This window comes from Telmatherina bonti, assembly GCF_933228915.1.
Source record: "Telmatherina bonti genome assembly, chromosome: 17".
NCBI lineage: Eukaryota > Metazoa > Chordata > Actinopteri > Atheriniformes > Telmatherinidae > Telmatherina > Telmatherina bonti.
Window position 1 is genome coordinate 3,843,668 of NC_136615.1, and position 20,662 is coordinate 3,864,329.

The 20,662-nt window shown below is 49.5% G+C and overlaps 1 protein-coding gene across 2 annotated transcripts in view; it reads left to right on the top strand.

The window, feature by feature from the left end:
- Nucleotides 1-20,662, top strand: part of vcanb (versican b) — a 145,812-nt gene that overhangs the window by 12,859 nt on the left and 112,291 nt on the right. Inside the window, exons 3-8 of one of the 2 annotated variants that reach the window (XM_079256561.1) lie at nt 2,957-3,073; nt 3,175-3,540; nt 6,879-7,053; nt 7,118-7,245; nt 8,643-8,939; nt 17,318-18,004. In XM_079256561.1, the coding sequence (XP_079112687.1) occupies nt 2,968-3,073; nt 3,175-3,540; nt 6,879-7,053; nt 7,118-7,245; nt 8,643-8,939; nt 17,318-18,004 (1,759 nt within the window). In that variant the 5' untranslated portion in view covers nt 2,957-2,967. The remainder of the gene's footprint in view (nt 1-2,956; nt 3,074-3,174; nt 3,541-6,878; nt 7,054-7,117; nt 7,246-8,642; nt 8,940-17,317; nt 18,005-20,662) is intronic. The other variant, XM_079256562.1, reaches the window with a different exon arrangement.

Sequence of the window (20,662 nt, forward strand, 5' to 3'; positions counted from 1 at the left end):
TTTTTAATTTAATTTCATATTATACAAATTATTTCATATTATAATTTCATACTTTGTGATTTTTTTTTTACTGCTGGATCAGACCTGGTCTGGTCTACTGCCTGGTAGTGGTAGACTGGATTCTGATGTGGATCAGATCTGACCCAGTCTGCTTCCTGGCAGTGGTGGAAGACTGGATCGTGATGTGGATCTGGTTTACTTCCTGGCGGTGGTGGAAGACCAGAATGTGATGTGGATCTGGTCTGGTCTACTTTCTGGTGGTGGAAGACCAGAATGTGATGTGGATCTGGTCTACGTCCTGGCGGTGGTGGAAGACCAGAATGTGATGTGGATCTGGTCTGGTCTACTTTCTGGTGGTGGAAGACCAGAATGTGATGTGGATCTGGTCTACGTCCTGGCGGTGGTGGAAGACCAGAATGTGATGTGGATCTGGTCTGGTCTACTTTCTGGTGGTGGAAGACCAGAATGTGATGTGGATCTGGTCTACGTCCTGGCGGTGGTGGAAGACCAGAATGTGATGTGGATCTGGTCTGTTCTATTTCTTGGTGGAGGTGGTAGACTGGATCCTGATTTGGATCTGGTCTGGTCTACTTCCTGGCGGTGGTGGAAGACCAGATCGTGATGTGGATCTGGTCTACTTCCTGGCAGTGATGGAAGACCAGAATGTGATGTGGATCTGGTCTGATCTACTTTCTGGTGGTGGAAGACCAGAATGTGATGTGGATCTGGTCTACTTCCTGGCGGTGGTGGAAGACCAGAATGTGATGTGGATCTGGTCTGATCTACTTTCTGGTGGTGGAAGACCAGAATGTGATGTGGATCTGGTCTACTTCCTGGCGGTGGTGGAAGACCAGAATGTGATGTGGATCTGGTCTGGTCTACTTCCTGGTGGTGGAAAACCAGAATGTGATGTGGATCTGGTCTGATCTACTTTCTGGTGGTGGAAGACCAGAATGTGATGTGGATCTGGTCTGATCTACTTTCTGGCGGTGGAAGACCAGAATGTGATGTGGATCTGGTCTACTTCCTGGCGGTGGTGGAAGACCAGAATGTGATGTGGATCTGGTCTGGTCTACTTTCTGGTGGTGGAAGACCAGAATGTGATGTGGATCTGGTCTACTTCCTGGCGGTGGTGGAAGACCAGAATGTGATGTGGATCTGGTCTGATCTACTTTCTGGTGGTGGAAAACCAGAATGTGATGTGGATCTGGTCTGATCTACTTTCTGGCGGTGGAAGACCAGAATGTGATGTGGATCTGGTCTGATCTACTTTCTGGTGGTGGAAGACCAGAATGTGATGTGGATCTGGTCTACTTCCTGGCGGTGGTGGAAGACCAGAATGTGATGTGGATCTGGTCTGGTCTACTTCCTGGTGGTGGAAAACCAGAATGTGATGTGGATCTGGTCTACTTCCTGGCGGTGGTGGAAGACCAGAATGTGATGTGGATCTGGTCTGGTCTACTTCCTGGTGGTGGAAAACCAGAATGTGATGTGGATCTGGTCTACTTCCTGGCGGTGGTGGAAGACCAGAATGTGATGTGGATCTGGTCTGGTCTACTTCCTGGTGGTGGAAGACCAGAATGTGATGTGGATCTGGTCTGGTCTACTTCCTGGTGGTGGAAGACCAGAATGTGATGTGGATCTGGTCTACTTCCTGGCGGTGGTGGAAGACCAGAATGTGATGTGGATCTGGTCTGATCTACTTTCTGGTGGTGGAAGACCAGAATGTGATGTGGATCTGGTCTGGTCTACTTTCTGGCGGTGGAAGACCAGAATGTGATGTGGATCTGGTCTGATCTACTTTCTGGTGGTGGAAGACCAGAATGTGATGTGGATCTGGTCTGATCTACTTTCTGGTGGTGGAAGACCAGAATGTGATGTGGATCTGGTCTGATCTACTTTCTGGCGGTGGAAGACCAGAATGTGATGTGGATCTGGTCTGATCTACTTTCTGGTGGTGGAAGACCAGAATGTGATGTGGATCTGGTCTACTTCCTGGCGGTGGTGGAAGACCAGAATGTGATGTGGATCTGGTCTGGTCTACTTTCTGGTGGTGGAAGACCAGAATGTGATGTGGATCTAGTCTGCTTCCTGGCGGTGGTGGAAGACCAGAATGTGATGTGGATCTGGTCTGGTCTACTTCCTGGTGGTGGAAGACCAGAATGTGATGTGGATCTAGTCTGCTTCCTGGCGGTGGTGGAAGACCAGAATGTGATGTGGATCTGGTCTGGTCTACTTCCTGGTGGTGGAAGACCAGAATGTGATGTGGATCTGGTCTACTTCCTGGCGGTGGTGGAAGACCAGAATGTGATGTGGATCTGGTCTGGTCTACTTCCTGGTGGTGGAAGACCAGAATGTGATGTGGATCTAGTCTGCTTCCTGGCGGTGGTGGAAGACCAGAATATGATGTGGATCTGGTCTGGTCTACTTTCTGGTGGTTGAAGACCAGAATGTGATGTGGATCTGGTCTGCTTCCTGGCGGTGGTGGAAGACCAGAATGTGATGTGGATCTGGTCTGGTCTACTTTCTGGTGGTTGAAGACCAGAATGTGATGTGGTTACCGATATATTTCCCCATATTTATGTTTTAGCTACCTTAAAACCAGCTAGCATCCGTGCTAGCTTCCTATGAGCTGTAGCGCTAGCTTAGCACTAAGCTAATCTCCCAGCTAACGTAAAGCGACTTAGTTAGCATTAGCCTAAGGCTAGTTTTAGTGCTAGCATAAAACTGGATTAACTCTGCGGAGTAGCTTCATGCTAACATCTGGTTTGCAGCCTGGCATGGTGTGATGGTTGGATTAAACTGGGCAAACCAGATTAAACTGGATAGAACTGGATTAAAGTGAGTCAGCTGGGGCAAACTGGGCTGATAGATTTTGATAACTGGAAGAATTTAAAGATATTCGTCCAGATGTGAAGATTTTACTACTTGTTCAACATTTGCTTACTGGTTTCAGATCAAGAGGAGATGATTGGACTCGTCCTCACACACCTGCTCTGCCTCGTGTGCCTCTGTACGGCTCGTCCCCCACCAGGTGGGTCCAGGAGGATGTCATGTGACCTCTGTCTTGCAGGTGAAATGGTCTGGTTTAGATGACGGCAGCGCCACCTGGTAGTCAGGTGTTTGGTTTAGAAGCTTTTCAGTGACCTGATTCGTCCATCTTCTGATTTCCAGCGGTGATGAAGAACCTGCCTGTCGCTGGGACTCTGGGGGGCAAAGTCCTGCTTCCATGTCGAATCCCCACCATCAGGCCAGCATCCCCCACCTTCATCCCCAGCCCGAGTCCCAGTGAGCAGATCCGGATCAAGTGGGTGAAGCAGGACGAGGTTCTGGAGACGGTAGTCTTGGTGGCCCAGGGGGGATTGGTGAAGGTGGGGCAGGACTTCCAGGGCCGGGTGTCGGTTCCCAGCTACCCGTCGCCCGCCAAAAATGCCTCCCTGTTGATGGTAAAGCTGAGGGCGAGCGACGCCGGGACGTACCGCTGCGAGGTGATGGACGGGATGGAAGACATGCAGGACTTAGTCAATCTCACGGTGTCTGGTAAGTAAAACTCAGATTAGCGACTGAACCAGGAGTCCCTGAATGCAACAGCATGCTGATGGTCTGCTGACAGACAAATTAACCCCTTAATGTCTACAATTTTATTTTATTTTAGTCCAGTCTAGTTTGATCTAGGCTAGTCTAGGCTAAGCTAGGCAAGGCTAGTCTAGGCTAAGTTAGGCAAGGCTAAGGTAGGCAAGGCTAGACTAAGATAAGCTAGGCAAGGCTAGTCTAGGCTAAACTAGGCCAGGCAAGGTTAATCCAGGCTAGTCGAGACTAAGCTAGGCAAGGCTAGAGGCTAAACTAGGCTAGTCTAGGCTAAATTAGGCTAAGCTAGGCCTAGACTAGCTTAGGTTAGTTTAGTCAAGGCTACTGTGTTCCCTTTAGGGAAGAACAGGTTTGGCAGTCGCGGCGGCCCCATCTGGACCACTAGGGGAGCTGTTTAAATATAGCAGTCGTAGATTAGCTATATCGTTAAGTTAGCGTTTTGAGTTTTGACATTGAGATGAGAGGGACACTTTATGTTTTTGACATTAAAATGTAATGTTTCAGTCTTTTACGCAGTGGTTTAAAACGTAACATTTATCATCATTTTATAGAATAAAGGGAGAGCTGCAGGTCTTTGTGCTTGCTAACTCAACTCCTAGCTAAACATGCGTGTTGGGGATGGTTGTCACATGACATCCTCAGATACGCAGAGATGAAAATAAGTGAAGGAGAAAAGCAGCAAATCAGCAGAGGAAGAACAAAGCGGTTCTCCTGCTTTTCTAACACTGAAGTAGAGATGTTATCTTCATGGTAGAAGAGTCAGGTAGAAGAACCTCCATCAGAACCAGAACCAGGGAGGAAAACCTGCATCAGGGCCAGAACCAGGAAGGAAAACCTCCACCAGGACCAGAACCAGGAAGGAAAACCTCCATCAGGACCAGAACCAGGAAGGAAAACCTCCACCAGAGCCAGGACCAGAACCAGGACTGAGAAGCTCCAGGGTGTCCTCAGGGCAATGTGTCCTGTGGACCGTTTCCCGTCTGCAACCAGCTGGTTCCTTATTTCCACTGTTTCCACATTAACTCTGAACAGGACTCTTTGTTGGACCGTCCACACAAAGACGTCTTTCTCAGTGAGACAGACTTCATTTAGAGGCTCCGACCTCCTTCATCAGGACCCTCCTCCTCCTCCTCCTTATCCTCCTCCAGAGCTGATCCTCAGACCCAGACATAAAGGGGGGGCGTCGTCCAGGAGGACTGTGATGGCTGACGGCCGTCTTCCGGTTTCAGACGGCGCTGATTGTCTCGGCAATCTGGAACCAGAGATGAGAGGAGGACGTGATGAACCGGAGTGTCCGAGACGTTCCGGAAGATTCCTAATAAATATCAGTTTATTCATGTTCCTCACAAGTTTCATTCTATTCTATTCTATTCTATTCTATTCTAGTCTAGTCTAGTCTAGTCTATTCTAGTCTGGTCTAGTCTATTCTAGTCTAGTCTATTCTAGTCTGGTCTAGTCTATTCTAGTCTAGTCTGGTCTAGTCTATTCTAGTCTAGTCTAGTCTATTCTAGTCTGGTCTATTCTAGTCTAGTCTGGTCTAGTCTATTCTAGTCTGGTCTAGTCTATTCTAGTCTAGTCTATTCTAGTCTGGTCTAGTCTATTCTAGTCTATTCTAGTCTAGTCTGGTCTAGTCTATTCTAGTCTAGTCTGGTCTAGTCTATTCTATTCTAGTCTAGTCTAGTCTATTCTAGTCTGGTCTAGTCTATTCTAGTCTAGTCTGGTCTAGTCTAGTCTATTCTAGTCTAGTCTGGTCTAGTCTAGTCTATTCTAGTCTAGTCTGGTCTAGTCTATTCTAGTCTAGTCTAGTCTATTCTATTCTATTCTAGTCTAGTCTAGTCTAGTCTAGTCTAGTCTATTCTAGTCTGGTCTAGTCTATTCTAGTCTAGTCTATTCTAGTCTGGTCTAGTCTATTCTAGTCTAGTCTAGTCTATTCTAGTCTGGTCTAGTCTATTCTAGTCTAGTCTAGTCTAGTCTAGTCTATTCTAGTCTGGTCTAGTCTATTCTAGTCTAGTCTGGTCTAGTCTAGTCTATTCTAGTCTAGTCTGGTCTAGTCTAGTCTATTCTAGTCTGGTCTAGTCTATTCTAGTCTAGTCTAGTCTAGTCTATTCTAGTCTAGTCTGGTCTAGTCTATTCTAGTCTAGTCTACAGTCATCTGGGAGACGCTTTTCAGCAAACATTTTCATTTTCAGGTTTTTATTTGAAATCAGTTCGTTTCACGTTATTGATAATTAATATAAATCAGTAATATCAATCAAATCATATTTTTCTGCTTTATTTGTGTATTTCAGTTTAATAAAGCAAAAAAGTCAATTCCAAATAAATATTAGATAAATAATATTAAATCAAAACAACTAAATACACAAGAATGAATTAATAAAACACATCTCAAAATAAAAAAAACACTTAAACAACACAATGTAACTCCAAGTCAACCAGACTTCTGTGAAATGGAACTGTCCACTTAGGAAGCAACACTGATTGACAACCAGTTCCACCTGCTGTTGGATGGAAGCAGGTTCACACTGAGCACATGTGGCAGACGTGACAGAGTCTGGAGACGCCGTGGAGAACGTTCTGCTGCCTGCAACATCCTCCAGCAGGACCGGTTTGGCAGAGGGTCAGTAATGGTGTGTGGGGGGGGGGCATTTCTTTGGAGGGCCGCACAGCCCTCCATGTGCTCGCCAGAGGTAGCCTGACTGCCATTAGGTACCGAGATGAGATCCTCAGACCCCTTGTGGGACCATATGCTGGTGCGGTTGGCCCTGGGTTCCTCCTAATGCAAGACAATGCTAGACCTCATGTGTCTGGAGTGTGTCAGCAGTTCCTGCAACACCAAGGCATTGATGTTATGGACTGGGCCGCCCGTTCCCCAGACCTGAATCCAGCTGAGCACATCTGGGACATCATGTCTCGCTCCATCCACCAACGCCAAGTTGCACCACAGACTGTCCAGGAGTTGGCGGATGCTTTAGTCCAGGTCTGGGAGGAGATCCCTCAGGAGAACATCTGCCGCCTCATCAGGAGCATGCCCAGGCGTTGTAGGGAGGTCATACAGGCACGCGGAGGCCAACGTGTTACTTCAGTGTGTAGATATAAATATACTCCACATTTCAGGTTTCTTTAAAACAGTGTCGTTATGTTTCCTCATTGTTTTTATATTCATCAGAGTCTCATGAACGTTTTTCATGTTCTTATATTTCCGTTCTGACGACTTTTGACACGCTGATGGAATATTTTCCTGTGTTTTGGTGAAACTGGTGACGTGAGGTTCTGGTCTGGTTCTGATCCAGGTGTGGTTTTCCACTACCGCTCCAAGTCCAGCCGCTACACGCTGGACTTCCCTGCGGCCGTGGAGGCATGTCGCTCCATCCACGCCGCCATCGCCACGCCGGAACAGCTGCAGGCAGCTTTCCGGGACGGTCTGGACCAGTGTGACGCAGGCTGGCTGGCCGACCAGTCCGTCAGGTAAACCTGTCCCTTCCTGTTGTAACGCTGCTTTCATGGTGTCACATGTTCCTGGATTTTCCAGGTATCCCATCATGTTCCCACGTCCCGGATGTTCCGGTGACCTTCTGCACCGTCCGGGTGTGAGGACGTACGGCGTCCGTGACCCGGCAGAGGAATACGACGTGTACTGCTTTGTGGATCAGCTGCACGGTGAGCCCACATTCCCCACATTCCCCACATTCCCCACGTTCCCAACATTCCCAACGTTCCCCACATTCCCCACATTCCCCACATTCCCCACGTTCCCAACATTCCCAACGTTCCCCGCATTCCCCACATTCCCCACATTCCCCACGTTCCCAACATTCCCAACATTCCCAACATTCCCAACGTTCCCCACATTCCCCACATTCCCCACATTCCCCACATTCCCCACGTTCCCCACGTTCCCAACATTCCCAACGTTCCCCGCATTCCCCACATTCCCCACATTCCCCACGTTCCCAACATTCCCAACATTCCCAACATTCCCAACGTTCCCCACATTCCCCACATTCCCCACATTCCCCACTTTCCCCACGTTCCCAACATTCCCAACGTTCCCCGCATTCCCCACATTCCCCACATTCCCCACTTTCCCCACGTTCCCAACATTCCCAACGTTCCCCGCATTCCCCACATTCCCCACGTTCCCAACATTCCCAACGTTCCCCGCATTCCCCACATTCCCCACATTCCCCACGTTCCCAACATTCCCAACATTCCCAACATTCCCAACGTTCCCCACATTCCCCACATTCCCCACTTTCCCCACGTTCCCAACATTCCCAACGTTCCCCGCATTCCCCACATTCCCCACATTCCCCACATTCCCCACTTTCCCCACGTTCCCAACATTCCCAACGTTCCCCGCATTCCCCACATTCCCCACGTTCCCCACTTTCCCCACGTTCCCAACATTCCCAACGTTCCCCGCATTCCCTACATTCCCCACGTTCCCAACATTCCCGACATTCCCCACGTTCTCGACGTTCCAGACATCCTCGACATTCCCGACATTCCCCACGTTCCCGATGTTCCCCATGTTCCCAACGTTCCCAACATTCCCCACGTTCCCCAACATTCCCCATGTTCCCAACGTTCCTAACATTCCCAACATTCCCAACATTCCCCAACATTCCCCATGTTCCCGACGTTCCCAACATTCCCCACGTTCCCCAACATTCCCCATGTTCCCAACGTTCCCAACATTCCCCACGTTTGCGACATTCCCCACGTTCCCAACGTTCCCGACATTCCCCACTTGCCCGACGTTCATCACCGTTTTCCCGGGAATTCTGTTTCATTTCATCACATTTTTGTTGAAGTTTTAGTCATTTTTCTGAATTTTTTAAATATTTATTTCTATTTTCATTATTTACGTGTCCGTGTGTGTGTGTGTGTGTGAGAGAGACGTGTCGGTGTGTGTGTGTGTGCGTGACATGTCGGGGTGTGTGTGTGACGTGTCGGGGTGTGTGTGTGTGACGTGTCAGGGTGTGTGTGACGTGTCGGTGCGTGACGTCTGGATCCGGTTCTGGTCTCATGTCCCGGCGTTGTCCCGCCTGCAGGTGACGTCTTCTACCCTCCGTCCATCAGAGACAAGCTGACCTGGCGGGAGGCGAGGGTGGAGTGTGAGAAGCACGACGCCGTCATGGCATCGCCTGGTCAGCTGTTTGCGGCGTGGAGGGCGGGGCTTGACCGCTGTGACTACAGCTGGTTGTCCGACGGCAGTGTCCGCTACCCGGTCACTGTTCCCCGGCCCCAGTGTGGTGGAGGTCTGCTGGGGGTTCGGACCCTGTACAAGTATGAGAACCAGACCGGTTACCCGGACCCAGCAGACAGATTCGGAGTTTTCTGCTTCAAAGGTAAAAACCAAACAGAACCGGTCCGGTTCTAAGATGGACCAGGGTCCCAGTCGGAGACGGAACCGGTCCAGTTCTAGAGCCAGCAGAACCTTTACTCAGACCTGACGTAGTTCCACCAGTCCTTAATACCGTCTCCAGGATCCTGGAAGGACTTTCCATGACCAGTTTTCCAGGATCCCGGAAGGACTTTCCATGACCAGTTTTCCAGGATCCCGGAAGGACTTTCCATGACCAGTTCTCCAGGATCCCGGAAGGACTTTCCATGACCAGTTTTCCAGGATCCCGGAAGGACTTTCCATGACCAGTTTTCCAGGATCCCGGAAGGACTTTCCATGACCAGTTCTCCAGGATCCCGGAAGGACTTCGGAAGGACTTTCCATGACCAGTTCTCCAGGATCCCGGAAGGACTTTCCATGACCAGTTCTCCAGGATCCTGGAAGGACTTTCCATGACCAGTTTTCCAGGATCCCGGAAGGACTTTCCATGACCAGTTCTCCAGGATCCCGGAAGGACTTTCCATGACCAGTTCTCCAGGATCCTGGAAGGACTTTCCATGACCAGTTTTCCAGGATCCCGGAAGGACTTTCCATGACCAGTTCACCAGGATCCCGGAAGGACTTTCCATGACCAGTTCTCCAGGATCCTGGAAGGACTTTCCAAAGCTCTTCTTTGCTAAGTGGTTTGCGTCTATGTTAGCCTAAATATGGTGCCGTTAGCATGACTGAGATGCCGTGATGAGAGCCTTTGCCACGACCAGATTCAAACATCAGTAAATGAGTTCATCTTATCATTAGCTGTTATGTTAGCATAAACATGTTAGCATAAACATGTTAGCATAAACATGTTAGCGACAATCCTGCGTAGCATCAGCTGCTGGTTTGCTTTAACTAATGCTATTTTAGCTGTAAAGCTAGCATAAACATGGTGTACGAGCTGCTGTGTTAGTATTAGCTGCTAAGCTAAAGCATGTTGGACACTTTGTGTAAATCACAGATAACGTCAACAGGAGAACGTTAGCTGCTAGGTTAGCATAGGAGCCCTTTTTCTGCCCAAATGTTTTATGGGTCAGACTTTTAAGTGTCTCCATGATGGACATTTCAGTCTAATTTATTTTAATATGAAAGTCCAGAAGGGCAGAAACATTCAATAATTTTCTACAAACCCCTTCATTCATGTTGTATTGATTCTCTCTGATCAGCCAGAAACACGCCAACAGAAGAAGCTCCGCCCTCTGTCCTGCAGGCTGCGTCTGATTGGTCAGCTGCTAGGACTGGTGATACTGAGCAGTGAAGGTGGGCGTGGCTTTCTTGTGAATGTGCACAACCTGGAAAAGATGACCAATCACTGAGTCCCTCCCCCGGGCCGTCACTAAAATCTCTCTAAAACCAATCGTTCCCGTCGCCATGGAAACCGGACGTAGAGTACTGGAAAACTCAAATTTAGGTGATTAAAAAATGGCGCCGCTGATGTCTGATGAGTATTCATTACTTTAACACTGTAGAAAACTAGACATAGCATCATAGAGCTGCTTTAAGTTCCTTCGAGGATCAGTCTGATCTTGTCAGACTCTTTTTAAAATGTTTCTCCAGTCCAGTATGGTATAGTTCTGGTTCCGGACATCTCCAGACTCCACAGCTTAAAGCGAAACCAAAAGAGATTTTTGGAATGAATCATGTACAGATGCTTTAGGCTTGTATCCAGCTCAGGATCTACAGACAGATCATCAGAAAATAGAAATATTTTACCCTGAGCAGCAGAAAGGAGCTGAAATGTGCAACCAGAAAGCGTTTCAGCCTCTTTCTGCAGCCTCTTCGCCGAAACAAACACACTCCCACGTTTATGGTGGACACATTGTTTATGAGGGGGAAAACCCAGCAAAAACGGGACAGGTCCCTAATGTTTTCCAGCTGGAGACGCATCAAGAGAACCAGGATCTGCAGGTCTGGAAAACACATGACATCATACCTGGGCAGGGTCGCCTTCACGCTACTGCAGAGCAGACACAAACACGGCAAGGGGCCAGAAACCCCTTCAGCACAAAGCAGGAGGAATAACGGGCCCAAAAACACCCTTCAGCACGAAGCGGGAGGACTAACGGGCCCAAAAACACCCCTTCAGCACGAAGCGGGAGGACTAACGGGCCCAAAAACACCCTTCAGCACGAAGCGGGAGGACTAACGGGCCCAAAAACACCCCTTCAGCACGAAGCGGGAGGACTAACGGGCCCAAAAACACCCCTTCAGCACGAAGCGGGAGGACTAACGGGCCCAAAAACACCCTTCAGCACGAAGCGGGAGGACTAACGGGCCCAAAAACACCCCTTCAGCACGAAGCGGGAGGACTAATGGGCCCAAAAACACCCCTTCAGCACGAAGCGGGAGGACTAACGGGCCCAAAAACACCCCTTCAGCACGAAGCGGGAGGACTAACGGGCCCAAAAACACCCCTTCAGCACGAAGCGGGAGGACTAACGGGCCCAAAAACACCCTTCAGCACGAAGCGGGAGGACTAACGGGCCCAAAAACACCCCTTCAGCACGAAGCGGGAGGACTAACGGGCCCAAAAACACCCCTTCAGCACGAAGCGGGAGGACTAACGGGCCCAAAAACACCCTTCAGCACGAAGCAGGAGGAATAACGGGCCCAAAAACACCCTTCAGCACGAAGCAGGAGGAATAATGGGCCCAAAAACACCCTTCAGCACGAAGCAGGAGGACTAACGGGCCCAAAACACCCCTTAAGCATAATTATGGGCGTGTCCTTTTGATTGACAGATATATAGTATCTGGCGGTAAGATGGCAGAATGTAGCACAACCACAGATTTTAGCTCGCTGTCAATGCTCCTTAGCTTTAGCCCATCTACCTTCATTATCTGGTTAGCTCCTGTTAGCGCAGTTAGCCTTTAGCTTCAGGTAGGTCAGACTTCCCTCGATGTCAATCATCCACCGTGATGCTCACAGCCCCCCCCCCCCCCAGCTCCACCTCTTTGCCTATTTTTGTATTTTCTGGTAGAGACGACACGCATGACGCTGCCAAGATGGCAACGGTGAGAACCGCCTAATGAACTTGAACTCAGCTTTTCAGAAACCCACGTCACAACCCTGAAAGTCTTCCACATATCTCTGCAACACACCTGGCTCAAAGTAACGAGCCGTTGTGCAGAACCTCATTGGCTGTTGGATCCAGTTACTTTGTGTTCACATGGGGATACATGGAAAACCTGTGCGGCTGCGTGTTGAGTATGGTATCAAATCAAATCAAAGATACTTTATTCATCCCCGAGGAGAAATTCAAGGTTCAAGTCAGCTCGTCCAAGGTTAGACATACAGACATTTGACAAGTTTACAGAACGAACTGATACTTCGGCCCTGCAGCCAGTTTTTTAACCGGCACTGCCTTAAAATGTGGAAATGATGACATGAGGAAGGATGGGTGGGTGTTGAACATAAAGAAGTATCTCTACACTTCACCTGAAGGGGGAAGGATAAAGATGCAACAAAAAAAAACCAAAAAAAAAACACACCTCTAAGCATAAGCACAGGTTCAGACAATAGACAGCACACAGTATGGGAGGGGGTGGGGGGGGGGTCGCCCAGACAGCCAGTGAGGTCGCAGCCATCCTAGCAGCGCGCCCATCCAACTCGCCATCCGTGAATGGAGGGAGGGCCGAGGTCCGGAGAAGGCGGTGAAAGCTAGAAGTGTGTGTCTGTAACAGTGTGTGTGTGTGTGTGTGTGTGTGTGTGTGTGTGCGTTCAGTGAGTGAGTCTGTGAACTTTCCCCAGTTCATCTGGGCCACCTGATGTAAACGCGGCCTTGAGAGCTGAGTTCAGTTTAAGTTCCACAGGCCTGAGAAAGGGAGGGGGGTTAGGAGGGGGCTGAGCGTCAGACAGCATTACATTCCAGGAGACGTGATAACCAGCCTGCCCAAGGCCAGTCAGGGAGCCACATCCAGATAACAGCTTTATTTTGGGTCAAGCTAAGCTTCATTTGGCTCAGCTTTGAGTCCTTAGTGGTCTCTGTCGGACTCCGAAACAGCCGAATCGGGTCAGTTTCCACCAAAACCGAGCAACCGCTTCTCCAAGATGTTTCCCACTAACGGTTGAGCTCCAGAACCAGGACCAGCTCCAGTCGCGGTCCAGTGCTGTCACGCATGAGTTCGAGTGCCAGTTGCTCGGCGTAGTCCATCACAGATCTTCCAAAATTTGCGAGACACCAGGAAACTGCACACACCAACCAGCAGAAACACAGTTATCATAAATACAATCGTGTAGAAATCCTCCACAGAAAGAAGCAGCAGACACATGACCTTCATCACGTATCCAGCAGCATGCAGTCCGTCGGGACCTGCGGGCTCCCCATAGCCCGTTCTTTTGGGGAAAAAGATTTTATAAGTTGCATTGAGAGACCAGCTGACCAGATCCATGATTTAAATTCAGAAGGAAATGGAGAAAGAGGCTCAGATAGATAGATGACAATACAAAGAAGCAGCAGGTCAGAGTGGGAACGGGAGGGAGAGAAAAAGCGGCCGTCCTCTCCGAGAGCAGGAAGAAGAAGAAGGAGCCCATAGACTAGAGTAGCCCTGGTCTGTGGGATGGACTCTGGTGGGATCTGGACATCAGTCTAGTCTGGACTCTGACCTGGTCTCTGGCTTGGAGTCTGGCCTCCACTCTGGTCTGAGGTCCGGTCTAGATTCTGTTCTGGACTCTGTGTTAGCAAACTGTGTTTGCTAGCTATGTGTTAGCTACGTAGATCTCTGGCTGCGTCCCTAAAACCAGGTTTTTCTGGCCTGAAACAGACCTGGAGCTGTTGCTTTTCAGTCTCCAGGCCTGGAATGTTTCATTCTTCTCAGGTGACCTCATGAAGCTGGAGATCCCAGCCTGGCCTTTTATAGCCTGCTGTAAGCTAGCAGCTTTCTGTGCAATGACTCACCACAAAGCTGGTTTTATCCTGTTAACAGAACTTTCTGGATTTAACTTGTGTTTTATCTCAACTCCTGTTAACGCCAATGATAACTAAACAGGTCTTTCCTCTATTAATAATGCCGTTAATCATGTTGGCATCGTTCATGAGCAGAGCAGCCGTTGTTGTCTGAAGGATGAAGGTTGCTGGAAATATTCCTCACATTGCAGAGAAAGTTTCCACTGAACGAATGAAAAGGAAAAGATGTTTTAATTCCATTTAACCCAAATAAAGTAGGGAATTAATGTTTCCCAGTAGCAGCGTGTGGGTTGTGTTCTTCCACGTATCTGAAATAAGTCAACAGTGATCATATTAATTTGTAAAATGAGGACGAGTGCAGATCGTCATGCTAGTGGAGTTTTAACTGCAGTCTGGATGCTTTAAAAGGAAGATTTTGCCACGATGAATGTTTGAAACCTCATTCGCCAACATCTCTTAAATCTTCAAAAACTCTGTTAAAGTTGTTAAGTCTTCATGGACCGTAGATTTGTTAATAACGTTGCTCTTAGATCAGTGAATGCTCATCTTCCTCTTCATGCCGCTTATCCGGGGTCGGGTCGTGGGGGCAGCAGCCTAAGCAGGGAAGCCCAGACTTCCCTCTCCCCAGCCACATTTGCCAACTCTGCGGGGGGATCCCGAGGCGTTCCCAGGCCAGCCGAGAGATATAATCCCTCCAGTGTGTCCAGGGTCTTCCCCGGGGTCTCCTCCCAGAGGGACGTGCCTGGAACACCTCACCAGGGAGGTCCAGGAGGCATCCTGACCAGATGCCCGAGCCACCTCAACTGGTTCCTCTCGATGCGGAGGAGCAGCGGCTCTACTCTGATCTCCTCCCGGATGACCGAGCTCCTCACCCTATCTCTAAGGGAGAGCCCGGCCACCCTGCGGAGGAAACTCATTTCAGCCGCCTGTATACGAGATCTCCTTCTTTCGTCACGACCCACAGCTCATGACCATAGGTGAGGGTAGGAACGTAGATCGACTGGTAAATCGAGAGCTTCGCCTTCTGGCTCAGCTCCTTCTTCGCCACGACAGACCGGCGCAGAGTCCGCATTACTGCAGACGCCGCACCGATCCGTCTGTCGATCTCGCGCTCCATCCTTCCCTCACTCGTGAACAAGACCCCGAGATATTTAAACTCCTCCACTTGAGGCAGGACCTGACTCCCGACCCGGAGAGGGCAATCCACCCTATTCCGGCTGAGGACCATGGTCTCAGATTTGGAGGAGCTGATTCTCATCCCAGCCGCTTCACACTTGGCCGCGAATCGCTCAAGCGAGAGCTGGAGATCACGACCAGATGAAGCCAACAGGACCACGTCATCTGCAAAAAGCAGGGACCCAATCCTGAGGCCACCAAGTCGGATCCCCTCAACACCTCGGCTGCGCCTAGAAATTCTGTTCATATAAGTTATGAACAGAATCGGTGATAAAGGGCAGCCTTGGCGGAGTCCAACCCTCACCGGAAACGAATCCGACTTACTACCGGCAATGTGGACCAAGCTCTGACACCTGTCGTACAGGGACCGGACAGCTCGTACAAGGGGGTCCGGTACCCCATACTCCCGGAGTACCCCCACAGGAGCCCCCGGGGGACACGGTTGAACGCCTTCTCCAGGTCCACAAAGCACATGTAGACTGGTTGGGCAAACTCCCATGCCCCCTCCAGGACCCCAAAGAGGGTCTAGAGCTGATCCACTGTTCCGCGACCAGGACGAAAACCACACTGCTCCTCCTCAATCCGGGATTCGACTATCCGGCGGACCCTCCTCTCCAGGACCCCTGAATAGACCTTACCAGGGAGGCTGAGGAGTGTGATTCCCCTGTAATTGGAACACACCCTCCGGTCCCCCTTCTTAAAAAGGGCGACCACCACCCCAGTCTGCCAGTCCAGCGGTACTGCCCCTGATGTCCACGCGATGCTGCAGAGGCGTTTCAGCCAGGACAGCCCCACAGCATCCAGAGCCTTAAGGATCTCTGGGCGGATCTCATCCACCCCCGGGGCCTTGCCACCAAGGAGCTTTTTAACCACCTCAGCGACTTCAGCCCCAGAGATAGGAGAGCCCACCCCTGAGTCCCCCAGCTCTGCTTCCTCATCGGAAGACGTGTTGGTAGGATTGAGGAGGTCTTCAAAGTATTCCCCACCTCCACGGTACACAGTGTTGATGGAGCACTGCTTCCCCCTCCTGAGCCGCCGGATGGTGGACCAGAATCTCCTCAAAGCCATCCGGAAGTCTTCCAGCTTCTGCAGATGGGGATCGGACCACCAGGGTCCCCGCCCCTTGCTGCCGCCCAGCTCACATTGCACCCCATCCCTACGGCTCCTCCCGCAGATGGTGAGCCCACGGGAGGTGGGGCCCATGTAATCATTTCAGGCTGAGCCCGACCGGGCCCCATGGGTAAAGGCCTGGCCACCAGACGCTCGCTCTCGTCCCCCACCTCCAGGCCTGGCTCCAGAGGGGGGTCCCGGTAACCCGTGTCCGGGCAAGGGAACATTTCTGCCCGGGTGTGTGTTCATCATAGGGGTCTTGTGAATGCTCATCTCTTGTAAGGAAATGATGAAGTAAGCGGTAAACCCTGTGCAAGTTAATGACTTCCAGGCTGTGATGGGCGGTTCAACTCTTTCCAAGGATTCAGTTCTTTTGACCCAGCTCTCCCAGAAGAGTTGACTCATTCAGTCCTTGATTTAGTTTCACTCAGATTCTATTTTTAGTGTAGTCATGAGTGTTTTGTTTGTTAGTAGGCTTTTTTAATCAGAAGAAGCCTATTTTTGTGCATTTTAGTAATTAGAAAATTTATTGGCTATATGTTCAAAATTTTAATCAAAATTGAAATGATAAGCTGAAAAAAGAACAACGCCAAGCAATACCAATTAAAAAAAGATCAACATTTGAACATTATGAAACTTTCAACTGGATCATTTCTCCATGATTTGGATTAAAGAAAGGGACATTGCTGGTAAACACAACCAAACAAACCAAAAATATTAGATGATATTCTGTTCTGGACCGAAGCAACCTCTTGTAGTCGGACAGGGACGAACTGTGTTAAAGTTCCTATAGGAACTTGATCAATCTCTGAGCCAACATCTGATGCAGCTCCATGGAAACCAATAGATTAACCAGTTTTCTTCTTCGTTGGTTGTTTCGTCTTCTCCTTCAGTAGTTCCCGGTGCAACACCTCCTCTGATGGAGAATCAAACTTGTTGTTTAAAGGTCTGATTTGTTTGAATTGTGCAACATGAATGTAGACTGGGACCAGAAGAATGTTGTCCCCCAACAAAAGCGAGTCTGATCAGGCGGACTTTCACAGACTATCTCAGCCTGATTTTTCCAAATTCCTGATGATGGCCTGATCTTTGGTCTGAAGCTCGAGCCATGTTGTTTCCTTTGGTCACCTTCTCTGTTTTCTCCTCTCTTACAGCTAAACTGCCAGAATCAACCACCGCGACCACATGGACCAGTCCAGCTGTGTCTGATCCCGACACCTCCACAGAGCCGACCCTCCCACACCATGAACTTCACATTAGAACTCCAGAAGCAGTCACAGAGAGCCCATACATGGACCTCACCTCCCCTCACACCACAGCTTCTGAGTCCACCACCTCCGATGACCTGGACATCAGAGATTTTGATAAAGACTTTGTGGAGTCCGTCCCGATCAGAGGGGACACTTTGCCCTTGGTTTCGCTCCCCCCCTTACCCAACCCGAGTCCACAGTCTCCACAGCTAGACATCTCCATGCGGGGGGAGGAGGACGGCCAGGTGGCGTCAGGCAGAGGCGAGACCAGCGGCAGCAGCGATGGAAGATCTAGTGAAGAAACCACACGGAGACCAAGCGGGCCGACAGAATTCCCCTCCAGTATGGAGACCTTGTCTCTGGAAGCAGCACCGAGCCCTTCACCGCTTCCAGAGAGGGACACACCAGAACCTGGTCTTGCATACACCACCACTGAAGGAGGCCACCAACCAAAACTGGTCTTCAAGGATGAGGTTACACCAGAAACCACTTCAGACCTGGAGCAAACTGAGGAGCTTTCAGCATCTGGAGACTCATCAGGAAAACCTTTCCACATCCTGATTGTCAGTGTGCCTGGAGGAAACGAGTCAGGTGAGTCCTGACTTTCTGTCTTTTGGTTGAACTTGTTTAGTTTAGTCGGTTTTTACAGTCAGTCAGATTTTTTTCAGTTTTTCATTTTTTTCAGTCTTGTTTAGTTGTGCTGCTTCTTGTCCTCATAAAAGACCTGTGAGTTTCCTGGTTGCCGACTGGCTAAAGACATGCAGAGACTGAGTCAGTCTGCTATTCAGGGTCCGTATCCGCGAAGAATCTTAGTGCTAAAACTATCTCCTCAACAGGAAAATGGTTGGTAGTGACGAGGACTCCTAAACGCTAAACGTAGACCTCCATTTTCCATCCAGGATGGATGGAGGATTGATGGATTGATGGATGGATGGATGGATGGATGGAATGACGATGGATGATGGATGGATGGATGTGATTGGTCCAGGGTTCAGGTGACACACCTGGAGGTGCTGTTGCTTACGTCTCCTATCTTTACTGAACATGTATTTAACGTTTGGAACGTTAATGCTGAATCATGCAAAAAAGAACCAGGAATGGAAACTGACTGGTTCTAAACCAGTCCAACCAGTTAAACCAGACAGTAGAACCAGAAGAAGCAAACATGCTAACAGAAGCAAATGGACGAGCTGAACCAGCTGGACATCTGCAGAACTCGTCTTCATATTGAGGAGGAACGGACCTTCCTGCTTCTTACAGGACGTGAGTTCCAGTTGTCGGTCGTAAAGTTTGTGGTTCAAGCTGGGACTTCGTCATCTGCAGCTGATGTGGGTTTGATGTTGTCCAGATGTGGACATGATGGTGTCTCTTGTGATGAAGCTGAACATCACTGTCGCTCCGCTCAGAGATGTCTCACATGTCTCAGCTTTCGTTCTTTTTCTCACATGAACAAGACCAGTTTGTTGGACACATCAGTCCCTGCTGTCTTCAGGACATCAAACGGGTTCTAAATGTCTTTTAAAGAGGCCGAATCCCACTAGCTCCTTCCTGTTTCTCTATAGGTCAGCTGTGGACGGGATCAGCAGAACAGAACCTCTGACCCATGTTACTGGTCTGATTTCTGTCAGAAGTGTTACTGATCTGGTTTCTGTCAGACGTGTTACTGGTCTGGTTTCTGTCAGACGTGTTACTGATCTGGTTTCTGTCAGACGTGTTACTGGTCTGGTTTCTGTCAGACGTGTCCCGTGTTACTGGTCTGGTTTCTGTCAGACGTGTTACTGGTCTGGTTTCTGTCAGACGTGTTACTGGTCTGGTTTCTGTCAGACGTGTTACTGATCTGGTTTCTGTCAGACGTGTTACTGGTCTGGTTTCTGTCAGACGTGTCCCGTGTTACTGGTCTGGTTTCTGTCAGACGTGTTACTGGTCTGGTTTCTGTCAGACGTGTTACTGGTCTGGTTTCTGTCAGACGTGTTACTGGTCTGGTTTCTGTCAGACGTGTCCCGTGTTACTGGTCTGGTTTCTGTCAGACATGTTACTGGTCTGATTTCTGTCAGAAGTGTTACTGGTCTGGTTTCTGTCAGACATGTTACTGGTCTGGTTTCTGTCAGACGTGTCCCGTGTTAATGGTCTGGTTTCTGTCAGACGTGTTACTGGTCTGGTTTCTGTCAGACGTGTTACTGGTCTGGTTTCTGTCAGACGTGTTACTGGTCTGGTTTCTGTCAGACGTGTTACTGGTCTGGTTTCTGTCAGACGTGTTACTGGTCTGGTTTCTGTCAGACGTGTTACTGGTCTGGTTTCTGTCAGACATGTTACTGGTCTGGTTTCTGTCAGACGTGTCCCGTGTTACTGGTCTGGTTTCTGTCAGACATGTTACTGGTCTGGTTTCTGTCAGACATGTTACTGGTCTGGTTTCTCTCAGACATGTTACTGGTCTGGTTTCTGTCAGACGTGTTACTGGTCTGGTTTCTGTCAGACGTGTTACTGGTCTGGTTTCTGTCAGACGTGTCCCGTGTTACTGGTCTGGTTTCTGTCAGACATGTTACTGGTCTGGTTTCTGTCAGACGTGTCCCGTGTTACTGGTCTGGTCTCTGTCAGACGTGTCCCGTGTTACTGGTCTGGTTTCTGCCAGACATGTTACTGGTCTGGTTTCTGTCAGACATGTTACTGGTCTGGTTTCTGTCAGACATGTTACTGGTCTGGTTTCTGTCAGACGTGTCCCGTGTTACTGGTCTGGTCTCTGTCAGACGTGTCCCGTGTTACTGGTCTGGTTTCTGTCAGACGTGTTACTGGTCTGGTTTCTGTCAGACGTGTTACTGGTCTGGTTTCTGTCAGACGTGTTACTGGTCTGGTTTCTGTCAGACGTGTTACTGGTCTGGTTTCTGTCAGACGTGTCCCGTGTTACTGGTCTGGTTTCTGCCAAACATGTTACTGGTCTGGTTTCTGTCAGACGTGTTACTGGTCTGGTTTCTGTCAGACGTGTTACTGGTCTGGTTTCTGTCAGACGTGTTACTGGTCTGGTTTCTGTCAGACGTGTCCCGTGTTACTGGTCTGGTTTCTGCCAGACATGTTACTGGTCTGGTTTCTGTCAGACGTGTTACTGGTCTGGTTTCTGTCAGACGTGTCCCGTGTTACTGGTCTGGTTTCTGTCAGACATGTTACTGGTCTGGTTTCTGTCAGACGTGTTACTGGTCTGGTTTCTGTCAGACGTGTTACTGGTCTGGTTTCTGTCAGACATGTTACTGGTCTGGT